Source organism: Hippichthys cyanospilos, chromosome 20 (assembly GCF_059441005.1).
Source record: "Hippichthys cyanospilos isolate Australia breed blue-spotted pipefish chromosome 20, RoL_Hcya_1.0, whole genome shotgun sequence".
Classification (NCBI taxonomy): Eukaryota; Metazoa; Chordata; class Actinopteri; order Syngnathiformes; family Syngnathidae; genus Hippichthys; species Hippichthys cyanospilos.
Window position 1 is genome coordinate 15,758,008 of NC_142388.1, and position 20,166 is coordinate 15,778,173.

At 37.4% G+C, this 20,166-nt stretch overlaps 1 protein-coding gene across 1 annotated transcript; it reads left to right on the plus strand.

Moving 5' to 3' along the window:
• The first annotated feature begins 4,272 nt into the window (after nt 1-4,272).
• srp9 (signal recognition particle 9) lies at nt 4,273-7,249 on the plus strand. The gene is made up of 3 exons (XM_088404175.1): nt 4,273-4,471; nt 4,594-4,662; nt 6,593-7,249. The coding sequence occupies exons 1-3, from the start codon at nt 4,400-4,402 to the stop codon at nt 6,710-6,712; spliced, it is 261 nt and encodes an 86-aa protein (XP_088260301.1). The 5' UTR covers nt 4,273-4,399; the 3' UTR covers nt 6,713-7,249.
• Nucleotides 7,250-20,166: the final 12,917 nt, after the last annotated feature.

The window sequence follows — 20,166 nt, forward strand, 5'->3', positions numbered from 1 at the left end:
GATGGCATGCGAAGAACAAAGACGTACACTAGCACAGCAACGTGTGGTTTCTTCATCTTGCCACATTGGTGACCCCAGACGTTAGAATGCGTGACCCTGGACGGGTCATTCTGCCACATTGGTGACCCCAGACGTTAGAATGTTTTGGAAGGCCGTTGAAGAGGTCGTTTTCCCACATGGGTGACCCCAGACGTCAGAATGTTTCAGCAAGCTGTTGAAGAGGTCTTTTCCTCCATCTGTTTCCATCTGTTGAGTCAATGATCAATGCTCATTACGTTTCAAGGTACACTGTGGGTAATTTTGCGTGCCCAATATTCATCCTGCATTTTGACACCCTACCCTGACCCCTGACCTATCACAGCTCATCTGTTTTCCGAGTTATGTGATGTTGTGCTAGCTGTGCCGTGATTGGTTGTTACTTGAGTCTCAAGCAGCTTTGATGTCATTCTTAGTCGACAACAAGTGGTAAAATTATGCCCCCCCCGAGAATTTTTACAATTTTAATCATATTCTACAAATACAATAATACCATGTTTATACTAGTGTGAGCATCTTTTTGCAATAGTGATACCAATGGCCTGACTTACAAAACAGTGAAAGAAATCCTGCAAATGGGTAGAAAAAATGTGATATTGTTAAGTTCTATTGCTTCTTTCCAATAAACTCAAACTCCAAATTCATAAAAGCAGAATATTGTAATTTTTAAAGGGACAGTGTGTAAGATTTTGACAGTTTTTTATCAAAAGGAATAAATTAAACAATTGTAAATTAAAAAAAAAAAACTTGCAAATGAATGTGTTCTTAATGACAAACAGTATGTTTTCAAAATAACCATAGGTCTAATTATCATTAAATTATATTACATGCGGGGTGGCACTTTTCTGGAGGCGGCCATGTTTGTTAAAGCTACAGACAAAAGCTACAAACACAGCCGCTGCAGCACCTCCTGCTGTCGTTAATGAAAAACTGTCTAAATCTAACAAACTATCCCTTTAAACAAAAAAAATAAACCTATGGCTGGAAATAAATGAAAAACTGTCCATGCAAAAATGCAATGGCTCACTCTAGTGGACAGTTTTATTTTTGCAAAGGTCCGCTTGCAAGGCATGACCCTGAATCAGAATCAGTTTTATTCATATGGGTCTGATTGCAGGATGTTGGACAGGGGGCGTGTGGTTCCAAAAATGGCACCAAAAGAACTACACACCCCCTGGGAGGGGTTTTGCCTTTATAGGAAAAAGGGGGCGCGTAATTATTTTTTCTAGGGAGGCCTTAATGTGTACCGACAGGTACATAAAGCTATATTAGAGGGTGAAATGAGTCTAACGTTTATGTCGTAATTACTATATATCATATTAACATAATGCAGTGAAATAGAACTATTAAATGTTGTAAAGCGTTGGAAAAAAATAAAAGGTCATCTGACTATTGTAATATTGATATGACAGTAAAAATATTATGGAAAACGTCTTGTCCCGACAGGTACACATACACAAAGCGATACTGTATTATAGAGTGAAATAATGCATCTAATGTTTATGTTATGTATTTATGTAATTAAAAGAAATCTTAAATACAATACGTGCAATAGAACTATTAAAAAAACGGTCGACAGACTGTTGTAATATTCATACATCATTAGTAAAAAAAAATATGGAAAATGTAGTACAGTACAACGTTTTGCATACATTTGTGATACATCCTTGATACGTCGTACAACTGGGTTTTTTTTCCCCATCCAAAATGGCAATGGTAAAAGTCATTCTAAAATATAAAAGTGGAGAGCAAAATAAATATTACCACAATTGGCAAAAAAATCTAGAAAAGTTCTATTCACATACAATTAATAATTTCATTGATAAATTCACTTTTAAGAAGTATCATATAAGTGAAAATTTATATGGTTTCAAGAACGAGTCCAAGTTCAATGGCAATATTGGAGATTTTGTAGGAAATTGTGACTAATATGTATAACACATAATTCCCAATTTTGATTTTCATAGATTTAAATAAAACATTTGTTACTATAGACCATCCTGTATGAATGGATTTTTTAAAAGGACTGGTATATAAATGGATAACAAGTTACCTGGATGATAGAACTCAGTATGTGCAATTTACTGTAATAACAAAAAAATCAGTTCAGCTGAAGATACCACATAGGTATACCACAAGGCCCTGTGCTTGGTCTTATATAATTTACATTATATATTAATGACAGTTGCAGTGTTTGCTGCTATGGAGTGAGTCTTGAACAACTTATGATCTTACTTACTTACTTAGGATGACTTAGTGGAATTCAAAATGGCACAAATGATGTATATAACATATAATGGCCAACTTTGCTACAGTATCCAGAAGCTTTTCGCTATAAGAAAAGGCTATTATGGTTTGAAGGGGTACAAGCAATTTCAAAAAAGTGTAAGAACTAACATAAGCAAATGTGTGTCTCTGTAAAATGTGCTGATATATGAACTAGAACTAGTATTTGTTATGATGTAATAGAGAACAAGGCTAGGACTTGATGGGTTTTTGTGTTAAACATATAAACTGTGATATAATTGATGATGCCCCCCCTTTTAAATTGGCTTTCATTATCTTTTATCAACTAGTCTGGATTATTAAAGGTCAAGTGCTCATTGGCTGTCATATTTGTACATTTCCGTTTGTTATGTTTTGAACCCTGTAAACGATAACTATATACAAAGTTAATTTTACTCGAAGTGTTTAATTGCCATTTTACAATGGTCCAATATAAACACCTTTTTGTAATACCTATGTTAGCTGCTATGGCCTGTGCACACATTTTGTTTTAAAATTCAGATACCCATTCCAAAAAAAGAAAAAAAGAAAACATGAGTCAAAAGCACATTTATTCAAGTTTTAAAAAAAGGCAATCACTGCAGCATCTTCTTGGACTGAAGTCTGATATGAATCCAAGGAACTCTCCTCTCTTTCCCTATCCCCAGTAGCCGTTTGTGTCTTTAAAAACTACATTGCAGTGTCTGCAAGTGATGAGGCCAAATGGGATCCTGTATGTTTCTCTGAATTCTGCAGAGAAATTTCACAAACTCAAAAAAATATAAGCAAGATGTAAAAAAAACATGTGTTGAACATCCCCTTTAAACTAACAAAACTAATTGCTTACCATGAGAATAACATATTGTTCCAGTCACATGTAATATTGGATTTAAAACTCAGACATACCTCTGTGATGAATTATTGACTTGTTATGAGTTTGCAAATGTGAGACAACATATGCATACTCGCTGCTTTTGGCACAGATGCCGCGATAATATGTTGAACCTTGGATAATGGGTACTAGCATCTTTATACATGGTTGATGGAACCTGAGAACAAACAAAATGAGGAACATGTTATTTTTACACACAACTGAATTTAGTTAGTCAAAAATTCAATGATATGTGTGTTTTGGCTCAGGGGATGTATCATTAGTTACAAATTAAATCAAAATGTTCCAGATAAAAGCAGAAATAGGAGGCCAGCACGACTGCTCAGAGTCTGCTGAGATAGGTGCCAGCTTCCCCGAGACCCAAGTGAGGATAAGTGGTACAGAAAATGGATGTGTGTATGTGCATTGCATAGTATGCTAGATGCATCAGTTTCCTTCTTTTAGTTACTTGGATATAACTATATTGTCTCAAGAATGTGCCTGGAATCCCTCTAGATGGTTATTTGATTGTCATTAAATTTTAATCCGTTGAATATTCATTTTAATTGTTTTGAATAGTTTAAAAAAAAAGTATGTATTGGCTGATATGACATACTTATATTGTGGGACTCACATTGTGTACTTACATCAGCTCTATTGCTGGCTCTCCAAATTGATAAACTGTCATGTTTATTTTCCAAATTCATTGTCATGCTTAGCAGTAAACAGACTAAGATGTATTATTTTCACACTTCAATTTATCTTGAATAAAGGATAGAAATTGAGAATTTGATGTTGGACTTTTGCTAATTCAATTCAAATCAATCCTTCTTCACTGAGTGGTTTCTTGTTTTCCTTTTGCAGAGTGACTTCTGTCTGTCAAAGTTATACAAAAGAGTTTAACTTTAAAATTAGCTGTCCCTGCTTCACTGTAAATTTGCACAATTCAAACTCATATCACCTTAACAATAACTAAATGCAGTTGAACATTTTAATCCACCGTTTAAAAATTGTTTCGGGGGAATGGAGGGGTGGGAGTGAGGGGGTTCAACTCAAATTCTCGTTTTGTTTTGAAAGGATAACCCGGAACTACTTTACGTCACGCTTCTCTTCCGATTGGCTACTATTCCTTCATGTTGCTGCTGATACGGTGTTACTAAGTTAGCATAGCTGTTCATGCGACATACCCAATTTTGATCGAATAAGCTTTCCACCGCCTCTAAAATAATGCCGTACTTTCAGACTTGGGATGAGTTTGCTCGAGCTGCTGAAAAACTATATCTGACGGACCCCATGAAGGTAAGATTCAGCTTTACTAATGAAATACCAGGCTAGCCATTTTAGCCCTCGATCTCGTTTTGGGAAAACAACTGTTATGTTTTCATTTCATTGGGTTTGTTTGCCTGTTCCTCTTTTTTTAGGCGAGAGTGGTTATCAAGTACAGGCACTGTGACGGGAAAATTTGCATTAAAGTGACTGACAATGCCGTGGTAAGTGTGATATCACAAGCAGTTTTGGAAATATTCTTTAAGGATAAACTTGTCGGAGATGGTAAGGTAAAAGCACTGAAACCAGTGTTTGGCACTTAAGTGCCCCGTTGATCAAATATACATAGTGTATATAACGAACTTTAAAATTGGAGACCTCTTTAAGTCCACAATACTGGCAATAATGATAAAAAAAATAAAAAAACAATTAACAACAAATAAGAGGATATTAAAAGCAGACAACTGATACAACAGGATAATATAATATCATGAATGAAAAGTATTTTTAAGTAAATAAAGATTTTTCTATTTTTGTTTCCTCCCTTTCTTTATAGTTTTGCAAGACCGTGCACTCCCTAACCAGTTGTATGGTTAGAAATTTCATTTTTAAACAATGACTAAAGAAACTGTTTGTTTTTTAGTTATTATATTTAATGCTTCAATGTGCAGTATATGAAAGATTCGCTAAGCGCCTTGAAGCAAACAACAAGTAACCATGTATGCCAACGGCACATGACAAAACTCAGAAAATAGGTGAGTCATGATTAGTTCTTACTTTAACCCTGAGCAGCTGTGGTGTCATTATCAGTAGCCAGCTAATGGGAGAATGGCTATCCTCTGGGAAGGATAAACAGTGGATTCAAGATTCATAATCATGTGTTTTGCCTCGTGGGTGTGCATTGACCATCATTATTGTATCAATATTATTATTGATACGCAAAGTATTCAGACCCCAGTGACGTTCATCTTTAACTCACATGATGTGCATTTCTTTTGAAACTCCTTGAGATGGTTCTGCTCTTTCATTGAAGTCTGGCTGTGTTGAATGAAACTGATTGGATTTAATGAGGAAAGGCACAAACACCTGTCTATATAAGACTTTCCAGCTTACAGTGCTTATCAGAGAAAGTGAGAATCATGAGGTTGAAAAAAAATGCCCAATTACTGTCGATCAGAGAAAGAATTGTGGCAAAGCACATCTCAGGCAAAGCTTATGAAATAATTTCTGCAGCACTCAGGGTTCTAAGAGCACAGTGACCTACATAATCGTCAGTTGGATGAAGTTTGGGGTGAATAGAACTCTTCCTTGATCATCCTTGACCAAACTGAGCAATCTTGGGTGAAGAGCCTTGGTGAGAAACTTAATAAAATAACTAAAATATTACTGTGGGTGAGCTTCAGAGTCAGTAAGGAGATGGGAGAAAGTTCTACATAGTCAACTGTCACTGCAGTCTTCCACTAGTTGGAGCTTTATGACAAAGTGGCCTGACAGAAGCATCTCCTCATTGCTCCTCAATGTAAGCCAGCACAGTTAGCCAAAAAACACACTTTTTGGGACTCTCAGACCATAAAAAATAAGATTCTTTGGTCTCATTAAATCCGTTTTTATTTGCGATTGGCATACAAACTAGTAACTCACTCAACTGCACACAAGACACAAAGTGACACCCAAAAGATTATTTGAATTATGTTGACGGACGTTTTGCTTTTCATAGCTAAAAGAAAACGTTGATAGAACACATTTATTTACACCTAATTGAAATTTAGAGTGGGTTATTTCAATGAATAACTGTAAATATTGCTCACAAAAAAAATACTGGTAGATCTTCAGGATCACCTTAAAATGCACTTCAACTTAATTTGACCATCTCTAAACTTTTGAATGTACTTTCAGTATGTTTTGCCAGTCATTGTCCCACACATTTAGTTTGTATGTACGGTATGTTTTCCAAACCAAATTCCAGAACCATATTTAACCTGTCAGAGGCAGCATGGAAAAGCAGAGCCTGCTTTAGAAACAATATGAACTGTTTTCTGGGAAGATTGTTTACTGCAAAGTTGTGCCGTTGACACAAGATGGATGTGGTGTCATACATGCAGTCAGAGATTTTCAGAATGGTCATGTGTATTGTTTGTGTTTATCCCTCCTTAGTGTTTACAGTACAAGACAGACCAGGCTCAAGATGTGAAGAAGATTGAAAAGCTGCATGCAAAATTAATGAGACTGATGGTGTCCAAAGAGACGCACAGCGGTGCAATGGAGACAGACTAACATAACGGAAAAGGAGTACCGCTGCCTGGACTAAGTTGACTGTGGTTGTTGGGACCACAGCGCCACCACCAGGATCGGAGAAAAGAGATTTAACACAAGCTAGATGATCTTATTCAATATAGTCCATATGTTATCTGTACCTTGCTGTCTGATTATTTTTTTTTAAATCCTGATTCTCCACGCGAAGCATTGGATCACATCTCTTATTGTGTGGGATTGCAATCGAGCAGAAAGAGAAATACGGGCCTAATGTACAAAATAGACAAAAAGTGCTGCTCCTTTAGCAGTTTCCGCACCCTAATCTCTTTGGGAGAGCTTTCATTTATTATTCAAACGAGATAGTCATTGATGTTGAAAGCTGAATTTCAAGTACATCAAAAAGTTCAAATTTGATTTGGACCTCAACTCCACACGTCATCTTTTATAAGCATGAACACAACTTGAAGAGGGACATTCCGATTTTCTGCAACAGCTCAACATTGATGTTTGCTTACAACAGTTAAATTCTTCAATAAATGTTAATTTACTCAAGTATAATTGTTTGATTTTATTCTTAGAAGGCTCTAAATAAGTTGATGCTCGGCCATACGCCGTGCAATGTGTGACATCCTTGGAAAGACTTACGCATAATGGTCAAACAAACGAGCTAGTAATAACATTTAGAGAAATTAGTTCACCCACAATTCGACACTCATGACTATTGAATTCTTCAATGCTTCTGGAGTTTCAGCGACTTCTTGAGGTTCAATTGTTTAAAAATGAAAAAGTCAATTCAACTTGTCATAGCCAAATCTGAGCAGAGGTCAGAAATTATTCACACAATTGTTATTTGACATTTTAATCAAGAAAAGATACCATGTTTTACTATATTGTATTTTTTTTAATTCAAAGTTGATGGATGAACTAGAATATGTGCAATTCCTGAAGAAATTGCGTGTGAAGGTGAAACACCTGAAGGGAGAGGTGTTAAATGATGTGGAATGGCGGGAATTGGGGGAATCTGTTAAAGTTAGAACAGTCGGAATCGGATGAAGAATGGCAAGGATATAAGCGAAAAAGTGGAATTGTGGGAAAATTTTGAATTCTGGGAAGAAGAAAATGGATACCACCATGGAATGCCGGGACTTGGGGTAATCGATTAAAGTTGGAACGGTAGGAATCGGATGAAGGATGGCAAAGATATAAGGGAAACACTGAAAAAGTGGAATTGTGGGTAATTTTTTATTTGTGGGTAAAAATGGAATGGCGGGCATCGGGGGAATCGATTAAAGTTGGAACGGTGGTAATCGGAGCAGGAAGCAAAGATATAAGGGAAAAACTGAAAAAATTTAAATGTGGGTAATTTTTTAATTCTGGGAAGGAGAAAGTGGATACCACCATGGAATGGCGGGACTTGGGGGAATCAAGTAAATTTGGAACGGTAGGAATCGGATGAAGGATGGCAAAGACATAAGGGAAAAACTGATAAAGTGGAATTGTGGGTAATTTTTGATTTGTGGGTAAAAATGGAATAGCGGGCATCGGGGGAATCGATTAAAATTGGAACGGTCGGAATCGGATGAAGACTGGCAAAGATAGAAGGGAAGAACTGAATGAGATGTCTGATCAGATATCCAAGATGGCCGCCCCTGAGGGTTGATGGGAAAGGGAGTCTCAGGGTATGTCGTGAAGGAAATTCATATTTTTCAAATTCAATATATCAATAAAATAGTGTGTACATGGAACTGAGTAATTCAAATAAAGATTGAGACGACGTAATGTCAGTATAAAGCAGATAATACCTCAGTTAACTGTTCTTCCCAAAACATTGTAACCTTCTGTCTTCGCCCTTCTTCATCCGATTCACACCGTTCCAACTTCAATCAATTCCATTCATCCCCGCCAATGCATTGGTGTATTCATTTACCTCTTACCAGGAATCTCAATTTTCCCACAATTCCACACACTGTACCTTTAATGAACCAATTCATTTTCAATGAGGTCATTCATTGTGTTGCCGTTTGGGCTTCGTGGACTACTGTTTAGGTAGACAAAGTACTCCATTTCCCATGGGGTCGTCAGGTGGCCATCTTGGATACTTGCCTGCATACACTGAGACTCCATTTCCCATCAGCCCTGAGGGGTGGCCATCTTGGATATCTGATCAGACATCTCATGAGCGCACAGCCCAACTTCCACCCAGGATGGCGGCCATCTTGGTTAACTCAGAACAATAAAAGCGACTCTCTCCAAATGTTGAACATCCAAACTATTAGATATAACCTCTCAAAATTCAGAATTTGAACTTTAAGTGTACTTTTTTCTCACTTTTTGAAATGATGTGATATTTTATAATATTCAAAAAATGTTGTTTTTTTCAATTTAATGACGACAGGTGTTTGTCCGATTCTGGCCAATTCAGCGTTTAACCTTTCATCTTGACCCTGCCTATGACCTCAGAGTGTCATTTACCCACAATGCATCTGTTTTGCATAAGTAATAGCCCCCTAAAACTCGCGAAAAATCAGATTTTTTATGTTTCCTCTTGTGATATCTCCATTTGCGTCCGGCCTATACTCATCATTCCAACTTTAGGTGTTTCCCCTTATGGGTTAGATTGCCAAGAACACCTTGCACCAAACATTTCAGGTTTTTCCCATTTTTTTACCCATAATTCCTCAGTTATTTGTTGTTGCCAAAACATTGTAACCTTCTGTCTTCGCCATTCTTCATCCGATTCCCACCATTCCAACTTTAATCGATTCCATTCATCCCTGCCAATGCATTGGTGTATTCATTTACCTCTTACCAGGAATCTAAATTTTCCCACAATTCCACACACTGTACCTTTAATGAACCAATTCATTGTCAATGAGGTCATTCATTTCGTGGGCGTTTGGCCTTCGTGGACTACTGTTTAGGTAGACAAAGTACTCCATTTCCCATGGAGTCGTCAAGCGGCCATCTTGGACACGCCCACATACACTGAGACTCCATTTCCAATCAACCCTCAGGGGCGGCCATCTTGGATATCTGATCAGACATCTCATGAGCGCTCAGCCCAACTTCCACCCAGGATGGCGGCCATCTTGGTTAACTCAGAACAATAAAAACGACTTTCTCCAAATGTTGAACATCCAAACTATTAAATCTTATTCCCCCAAAATTCAGAATTTGAACTTTAAGTGTACTTTTTTCTCACTTTTTGAAATTTTGTTATATTTTACAAAATTAAAAAAAATGTTGATTTTTTCACTTTAATGACTACAGTTGTTTGTCCGATTCAGGCCGACTCAGCGTTTAACCATTCATCTTGACCCTGCCTATGACCTCAGTGTGTCATTTACCCACAATGCATCTGTTTTGCATAAGTAAAAGCCCCCTAAAACTCGCGAAAAATCAGATTTTTGATGTTTCCTCTTGTGATATCTCCATTTGTGTCCGACCTATCCTTATCGTTCCAACTTTAGGTGTTTCCCATTATGGGTTAGATTGCCAAGAACATCCTCGCACCAACAATTTCAAGTTTTTCCCATTTTTTTACCCATAATTCCTCAGTTAATTGTTCTTGCCAAAACATTGTAACCTTCTGTCTTCGCCATTCTTCATCCGATTCCCACCGTTCCAACTTTAATCGATTCCATTCATCTCCGCAAATTCATTGGTGTATTCATTTACCTCTTACCAGAATTCAAAGTTTTAACACAATTCCACACACTGTACCTTTAATGAACCAATTCATTTTCAATGAGGTCATTCATTGTGTGGGTCTTTGGCCTTCGTGGACTACTGTTTAGGTAGACAAAGTACTCCGTTTCCCATGGGGTCGTCAGGCAGGGCATCTTGGACACTTGCCCACATACACTGAGACTCCATTTCCCATCAACCCTCAGGGGCGGCCATCTTGGATATCTGATCAGACAGCTCATGAGCGCTCAGCCCAACTTCCACCGAGGATGGTGGCCATCTTGGTTTACTCAGAACAATAAAAACGACACTCTCCTAATGTTGAACATCCAAACTATTAAATATAATCCCTCAAAATTCAGAATTTGAACTTTAAGTTTACTTTTTTCTCACTTTTTGAAATTTTGTGATATTTTACAAAATTCGAAAATTTATAATTTTTTTCACTTTAATGACTACAGGTGGTTGTCCGATTCAGTCCGATTCAGCTTTTAACCATTCATCTTGACCCTGCCTATGACCTCAGAGTGTCATTTACCCACAATGCATCTGTTTTGCATAAGTAATAGCCCCCTAAAACTCGCGAAAAATCAGATTTTTGATGTTTCCTCTTGTGATATCTCCTTTTGCTTCTGACCTATACTTATCGTCCCAACTTTGGGTGTTTCCCATTCTGGGTTAGATTGCCAAGAACACCCTCGCACCAAACATTTCAGGTTTTTCCCATTTTTTTACCCATAATTCCTCAGTTAATTGTTCTTGCCAAAACATTGTAACCTTCTGTCTTCGCCATTCTTCATCTGATTCCCACCGTTCCAACTTTAATCGATTCCATTCATCCCCACCAATTCATTGGTGTATTCATTTACCTCTTACCAGGAATCAAAATTTCCCCACAATTCCACACACTGTACCTTTAATGATCCAATTCATTTTCAATGAGGTCATTCATTGTGTGGGCGTTTGGCCTTCGTGGACTACTGTTTAGGTAGACAAAGTACTCCATTTCCCATGGGGTCATCAGGTGGCCATCTTCGACACTTGACTACATACACAGAATCCATTTCCCATCAACCCTCAGGGGCGGCCATCTTGGATATCTGATCAAACATCGCATTCAGTTTTTCCCTTCTATCTTTGCCAGTCTTAATCCAATTCCGACCGTTCCAATTTTAATCGATTCTCCCAATAAGCGCCATTCCATTTTTACCCACAAATCAATAATTACCCACAATTCCTCTTATTCAGTTTTTCCCTTTTTTCTTTGCCATTTTTCATCCGATTCCAACCGTTCCAACTTTAATCGATTACCCCAATTCCTGCCATTCCATGGTGGTATCCTTTTTCCTCTTTCAAGAATTAAAAATTTACCCACAATTCCACTTGTTCAGAATTTTCCTTCTATCTTATCTATTCTTCATCCGATTCCGACCGTTCCAACTTTAATCGATTCCCCCGATGCCCGCCATTCCGTTTGTACCCACAATTCAAAAATTACCAACAATTAAACTCTTTCAGTCTTTACCTTCTATCTTTGCCATTCTTCATCCGATTCTGACCATTCCAACTTTAATCGATTCCCCTGATGCCCGCCATTCCATTTTTACCCACAAATAAAAAATTACCCACAATTCCACTTATTCAGTTTTTCCCTTTTATCTTTGCCATGCTTCATCCGATTCCAACCGTTCCAACTTTAATCGATTACCCCAATTCCTGCCATTCCATGGTGGTATCCATTTTCCTCTTCCCAAAATTCAAAATTGACCCACAATTCCACTACTTCAGTTTTTAGCTTCTATCTTTGCCATTCAACAACTTTTCCTTCAGAGGTTACACCTTCACACGCAATTTCTTCAGAAATTGCAAATATTCTAGTTATTATTATTGTGTGAAGGTGGAACCTTCACACATATGTTATTGTGCTCGGCCATTTTCTTTATTGTGTGAAGGTGGAACCTTCACACATATGTTATTGTGCTCGGCCATTTTCTTTATTATTATTGTGTGAAGGTGGAACCTTCACACATATGTTATTTTGCTCGGCCATTTTCTTTATTATTGTGTGAAGGTGGAACCTTCACACATATGTTATTATGCTCGGCCATTTTCTTTATTATTGTGTGAAGGTGGAACCTTCACACATATGTTATTCTACCGCTTTATTATTGTGTGAAGGTGAAACCTTCACACATATGTTATTCCTTGACTTTATTATTATTATTGTGTGAAGGTGAAACCTTCACACATATGTTATTCCTTGACTTTATTATTATTATTGTGTGAAGGTGAAACCTTCACACATATGTTATTCCTTGACTTTATTGTGTGAAGGTGAAACCTTCACACTTATGTTTTTCTCCACCTTTATTATTATTATTGTGTGAAGGTGAAACCTTCACACTTATGTTTTTCTCCACCTTTATTATTGTGTGAAGGTGAAACCTTCACACTTATGTTTTTCTCCACCTTTATTATTATTTTGTGAAGATGAAACCTTCACACTTATGTTTTTCTCCACCTTTATTGTGTGAAGGTGAAACCTTCACACTTATGTTTTTCTCCACCTTTATTATTGTGTGAAGGTGAAACCTTCACACTTATGTTTTTCTCCACCTTTATTATTGTGTGAAGGTGAAACCTTCACACTTATGTTTTTCTCCACCTTTATTATTATTATTATTATTTTTTTTTTTATTCCGACCGTTTTTTAGGTTCGTTTTAACTCCTTCCCAGTTCATCCAATTCATGCCGTTCAAACTTCATATCATTCCACATATCCATGTTTAGTGCGGGTATATTTTTCAAGTTTCAACTTTTCATCGTTTTCCTACAATTTAAGTTTTTGTACCGTAAAAATGGCCTAATGTTAAGTGAATGGGCTGGTCTTCGTACTTTATTTTTAAACTTTAACGGTTTCGGCATTTCCTATGTCCCCGTGGCTCATGGGATTTGTGTACCGCATTCGCACGTCATGTTCGTGGGTTCAATCCCAGGCTGCGTCTTTTCGCACTTTCAGTTTTTTTTTTTCAGTTAATTCCGTATTTTCTTTTGCTTTCAACTCCTTCCCAGTTCATCCAATTCATGCCGTTCATGCCGTGCTTTTGTATTTTTCAATGTTCAACTATTCATCGTTTTCCTACAATTCACGTTTTTATACTGTTCATATTTAAAGAATTTAGCCTTTTCAAACTGTTCTTACTTTCATTTCATCTTACTTTTCATTCGACAGTTGAACTTTTCTCAGTTTTTTTAACTTTGTATTATTCGTAATACTTCACAGATTCACGTTCAAACATACTTCATTCCCTTTATTTAAAGCTTTCACAGTGTGGTCTGACACCGCCCCCCAGTGGCCCAGTGTTAGAGTTGTCATCTTCAACATGTCCGTGTCCGGGTTCGGGCAAATCGCGTTTCACGTTTACAGTTGGTTTTCTCTTCTGCTTTTACTTCGGATCATCCACACTTTTTTTTATAATTCAAACATTCGTTTTTTTTTAGTTTCCAACTTTGTGTTATTCATATTTTTTCACACAGTCACATCATTCCACAGTTCAACTTTTTTCAATTTTTCAACTTTGTATTATTCATATTTCTTCACATTAACATTATACCACAGTTCATCTTTCAGCTACAATTCAAGTTTTTCTACCGTAAAAAATGGCCTAATGTTAAGTGAATGGTGTGATTCAAAAACATGCAGGATACAAGCCCTCGAGGACTGGAGTTTGACACCTACAGTTTAGTTACACAAAGTACACCATTTCCCATGATGCCATCGGGCGGCCATCTTAGACCACTGAAGACTCCAACTTCCATCTGCCCTCATAGGCGGCCATCTTGGATATTTTCTTAGACGTCTCATTACCTCTCACTTCTGCTTCCACCTAGTACAGCTTCTGGCTTGGTGAACTCAGCTTGATTCATACATTCAGTTTTTTTTTCAGTTTTTCAACTTTGTATTATTCATATTTCAAGCAGTAAAAAAACTGAAAAAGTTGGATTAGGGATCATTTTTAAACTCCTGATACAGAGCTAATCATTTGAATGAGGTGGATTGAATGAGGTGGATTGTGGATTGATGTGAAACAGTGAAGAATTGTGAAAAATAAATATTGTATTTTCTCTTCTGCTTTTACTTCGGATCATCCACACTTTTTTATGATTCAAACATTCGTTTTCTTTTCAGTTTCTCAGTTTTTCAACTATGTAGGATTCATAATTTTTCACAGATTCACATCATTCTACAGTTTAACTTTTTTCAGTTTTTCATTCATCTTCAAATTCCACAGTTCAACTTTTTTTTAGTTTTTCAACTTTGTATTCATATTTCTTCACAGATTCACATCATTCAATCGTTCCACATCATTCCACTTTTCACCTCCCAAACCTTCAACGGTGTCACCTTCACACGCAATTTCTTCAGAAATTGCACATTTTCTAGTTATTATTATTCTGCCGTTTTTTGTGACATTTCATCTCTTTCCCAGTTTATCCGATTCACACCGTTCCAATTTCATCTTATTCCACTTATTCCCATTCGGTGCGCGTGTATTTTTATAATTCCAATTATTCATAGATTTCCCACAATTCCCTGTTTTCCGAGCCAAAAGTGCCATTGACTTACATTGGGTGATTTTTCATTTCAATATTACATCTTTTACGTTTCATATTTTCAAAATTTAACTCATTCAGCTTGCCTTAGGGATCATTCTCATCATTCCAGTAATACATAGTTTCCAATAATTTCCCATAATTCCATATTTTTCCCACCTTTAATATTTCATAATGCATTTCCAATGGGAGGGCTTCCCATTCATTCTCAATGGGACAATTAACATTTCACATTTTGATGTTTCCCATTTCATATTCATAACATTGAACTTATTCATTCCACCCTATGGCTCATTCCCAACAATTCAATAAATCAAAATTATTAATAATTTCCCATAATTCCATATTTTTCACCTATAACAATTTGTTATTCATTCCTAAAGGCAGATTTTACTTTTCCTATTTGAAGCTTCCTCATTTTGCATTCAATTCATTCAGCCAATTCATTTCACATTGTCATCATTACACATATTCACACAAACCAGTAATTCATAACAATATTAATAAATTTACCCATAATTCCTCATTCCCATTTTCCTCACCAAAACTTTGTAACCTTCTATCTTGGCCATTCCTACTCCGATTCCCACCGTTCCAACTTTGATGGATTCCCCCAAATCCCGGCATTCCAAAGGGGTAGCTTCCCAGAACTCAAAATTTTACCCACAATTCCTCATTCTGTAGTCACAAAGAATCCATTCATTTTCTATGGGGTCATTCATTCTGTGAGCATGTGACCTTCTTGGACTACTGTTCAGGTACACGTTGTACTCTATTTACCATGGTACCCCCATCCAGCGGCCGTCTTGGATGAACTCTGACCTACATCAAATACTACAGCTCCCATACACCCCTGTAAGGCGGCCATCTTGGACATTTGACAAGCTCTTGCCGCAGCCCATTCACTTTGAATGGGGAAAAGTGGAAAAAAGTGGGGAAAAATAATTTTTTGGGAAACCCTCACGTGGAAATGAGCGGAACCACCTAACTCATGGACCATCGTTGTGGATTTTTAACGCCGCGACGCTCCGACATTCCGATAAGCGAATAGAGCCGATTTTCCGAAGTTCGATAATGGCCGCCCGCTTAACCTGTATAATATAAGCTATTTTAGATTACCTCTTGCGTTTTCTCCATTTGCGTTAGACCTATACTGGTCGTTCCAACTTTAGGTGTTTCCCGTAATTGTTCTGCGACACTTGCCCACATACACTGAGACTCCATTTCCCATCAACCCTGAGGGGCGGCCATCTTCGATATCTGATCAGACATATCATGAGCGCTCAGCCCAACTTCCACCCAAGATGGCGGCCATCTTGGTTAACTCAGAACAATAAAAACAAAACTCTCCTAATGTTGAACATCCAAACTATTAATTATTTATTGAATTTGAACTTTAAGTGTACTTTTTTCTCACTTTTTTAAATTTTGTGATCTTTTACAAAATTCAAAAAATTGTTGTTTTTTTCACTTTAATGACTACAGGTATTTGTCCGATTCAGGCCGATTTAGCGTTTAACCGTTCATCTTGACCCTGCCTATGACCTCAGAGTGTCATTTACCCATAATGCATCTAATTTGCATAAGTAATAGCCCCCTAAAACTCGCGTTTCCTCTTGTGCTATCTCCATTTGCGTCCGACCTATACTTATCGTTCCAAATTTAGGTGTTTCCCATTATGGGTTAGATTGGCAAGAACACCCTCGCACCAAAAATTTCAAGTTTTTACCATTTTTTACCCATAATTCCTTAGTTAATTGTTCTTGCCAAAACATTGTAACGTTCTGTCTTCGCCAAACTTCATCCGATTCCGACCGTTCAAACTCTAATCGATTCCATTCATCCACGCCAATTCATTGGTGTATTAATTTACCTCTTTCCAGGAATCAAAATTTTCCCACAATTCCACATATTGTACCTTTAATGAACCAATTCATTTTCAATGAGGTCATTCATTGTGTGGGCGTTAGGCCTTTGTGGACTACTGTTTAGGTAGACAAAGTACTCCATTTCCCATGGGGTCGTCAGGTGGCCATCTTGGACACTTGACTACATACACTGAGATTCCATTTCCCATCAACCCTCAGGGGCGGCCATCTTGGATATCTGATCAGACATCTCATTCAGTTTTTCCCTTCTATCTTTGCCAGTCTTCATCCGATTCCAACCGTTCCAATTTTAATCGATTCCCCCGATGCCCGCTATTCCATTTTTACCCACAAATCAAAAATTACCCACAATTCCAATTTTTCAGTTTTTCCCTTATATCTTTGCCATCCTTCATCCGATTCCTACCGTTCCAACTTTAATCGATTCCTCCAAGTCCCGCCATTCCATGGTGGTATCAATTTTCTTCTTCCCTGAATTCAAAATTTACCCACAATTCCACTATTTCAGTTCTTCACTTATATCTTTGCCACTCTTCATCCAATTTCGACCGTTCCTACTTTAATCATTTCCCCCAATAGCCGCCCATCCATTTTTACCTACAATTCAAAAATTACCCACAATTCCACTTTTTCAGTTTTTCCCTTATATCTTTGCCATTCTTCATCGGATTCCTACCATTCTGACTTTAATTGATTTACCCAAGTCCCGCCATTCCATGGTGGTATCCATTTTTTTCTTCCCAGAATTCAAAAATGACCCACAATTCCATTTTTTCAGTTTTTCCCTTGTATCTTTGCCATTCCTGCTCCGATTACCACCGGTCCAACTTTAATCGATTCCCCCAATGCCCGTCCATACATTTTTACCCACAATTCAAAAATTGCCCACAATTCCACTCTTTCAGTTTTTCCCTTATATCTTTGCCATTTTTCATCCAATTCCGACCGTTCCAATTTTAATCGATTCCCCCAAGTCCCGCCATTCCATTATGGTATCCAATTACTTCTTCCCAGAATTTTAAATTTACCCACAATTCCACTTTTTCAGTTTTTCCCTTGTATCTTTGCCATTCTTCATCTGTTTCCGACCGTTCAAATTTTATTTGATTCCCCGATGCCTGCCATTCCATTTTTACCCACAATTCAAAATTTACCCACAATTCCACTTTTTCAGTTTTTCCCTTCTATCTTTGCCATTTGTTATCTTATTCCGACTGTTCCAACTTTAATCGATTCCCCCAATTTCCGCCATTCCACATAATTCAAAACCTCTCCCTTCAGGTATTTCACCTTCACACGCAATTTCTTCAGGAATTGCACATATTCTAGTTCATCTTCAAATTCCACAGTTCAACTTTTTTTCAGTTTTTCAACTTGTTTTTTGGCACGTTTCAACTCATTCCCAGTTTATTTAATTCAACTTCTTCCACTTTCATGTTATTCCACTTATTCAGGAATGAGGGGCTTCCATTTTTCACATTCCAAATATTCACAGTTTTCCCAGAATTCCCAGTTTTCCACCCCAAAAAGTTCCATTGACTTACATTGGGTCATTTTTTGTTTCATTATTACAGCTTTCCCTTTTCATATTTTCAACATTTAACTCATTCATCTCGTCTTAGGGATCCTTCCCATCATTCCAGTAATTAATACATTTCAATATTTTCCCATAATTCCACATTTTTCCATCTTTAAATATTCTTAATTCATTTCCAATGCGAGGGCTTCCCATTCATTCCCAATGGGAGATTGAACATTTCACATTTTGAGCTTTCCTTTTTCATATTCATAACAATTAACTCATTCAATCTGCCTTATGGCTCATCCCAATCATTCCTATAGTTCATAATTATTCATATTTTCCCATAATTCCATATTTTTCACCTATAACAATTCGTAATTCATTCCCAATGGCAGATTTAACATTTCTTACGTGAAGCTTCCCCATTTTGCATTCAAATCATTCAGCTAATTCATTTCACATTGTCATCATTACACATATTCTCACCTACCAGTAATTCATAACAATATTAATAATTTTACCCATAATTCCTCATTCCCATTTTCCTCACCAAAACTTTGTAACCTTCTATCTTGGCCATTCCTGCTCCGATTTCCACCGTTCCAACTTTAATCGATTCCCGCAATTCCCGCCTTTCGATTGGTCTATCCATTTTTCTCTTCGCATGAATAAAAAATTACCCACAATTCCACTTTTTCAGTTTTTCCCTTATATCTTTGCCATTTTTCATCCGATTTTTACCGTTCCAACTTTAATTGATTCCCCCAATTCCAGCCATTCCATTGGTTTATCCATTTTACTCTTCCCATGATACAAAAATTACCCACAATTCCACTTTTTCAGTTTTTCCCTTGTATCTATGCCATTCTTCATCCGATTCCTACCGTTCCAACTTTAATCAATTCCCCCAATGCCCCCCCATCTATGGTGATATTCGCTTTCTTCCCAGAATTCAAAAATTACCCACAATTCCACTTTTTCAGTTTTTTCCTTATATCTTTGCCATTTTTCACGGCTGGACCAGGAGGAGGTTGTCGGAGTAAACTGCATAATTTCTGTATCGTCCCATTTCTCTTCTTCCCTCGGGTGCTTTTGCACCCAAAGTTGGGAGTATTTCTGTTGCTACTTGAAAGTGTGCAATTTTCCTCATATCAGGTTTTGGTTGTGCTTTCAGTTTCTACGGCTTCCTCCAGCTGGCTTGCCCCCCCCCCCCCCCCCCAGCATTTTGGTTAGAAGATTTTCAGCCACACAGTTGTTTCTATGTCTTTTTTATTTTTAATTTGACAGATTTTTTAATACCGAGATTTTGAGTTGATACTTTGCCATTTTTGTGTTGTTCTTTTTTCACGTGTTGCAAGCTCATTTGTTTAATAAATTCATATATTGGACTTATCCTTGTGTGCATGTCCAGTCTGTTGGGGTCCAGCTGTGGAGCTCATAGTGTTATAATGTTACAATATTACTTGTTTAAGTCTGGGATACTTGCCAAATGCGGCCCGTGGTCAATTTCCATCCGGCCCGCAGCCTCTGTCATAAAATCAATAACGTCTGGCCCGCATGGAGAATGAATACATTGGGCAGCAGCGCTATCACGTGCGTGTGCTAATTGCTGCTGTCTATCGGCTCAATTAGGAAAAGCAAATTAGTATATGAGTAATTGACTGTATGAGCCCCTAACTTTCTAAAATGGCGTTAATCAACAAAAGGAGGAATGTTGACTGCTAGGTCCAACGGTTCAAGGATGAGTGGAAATTGGACTATTT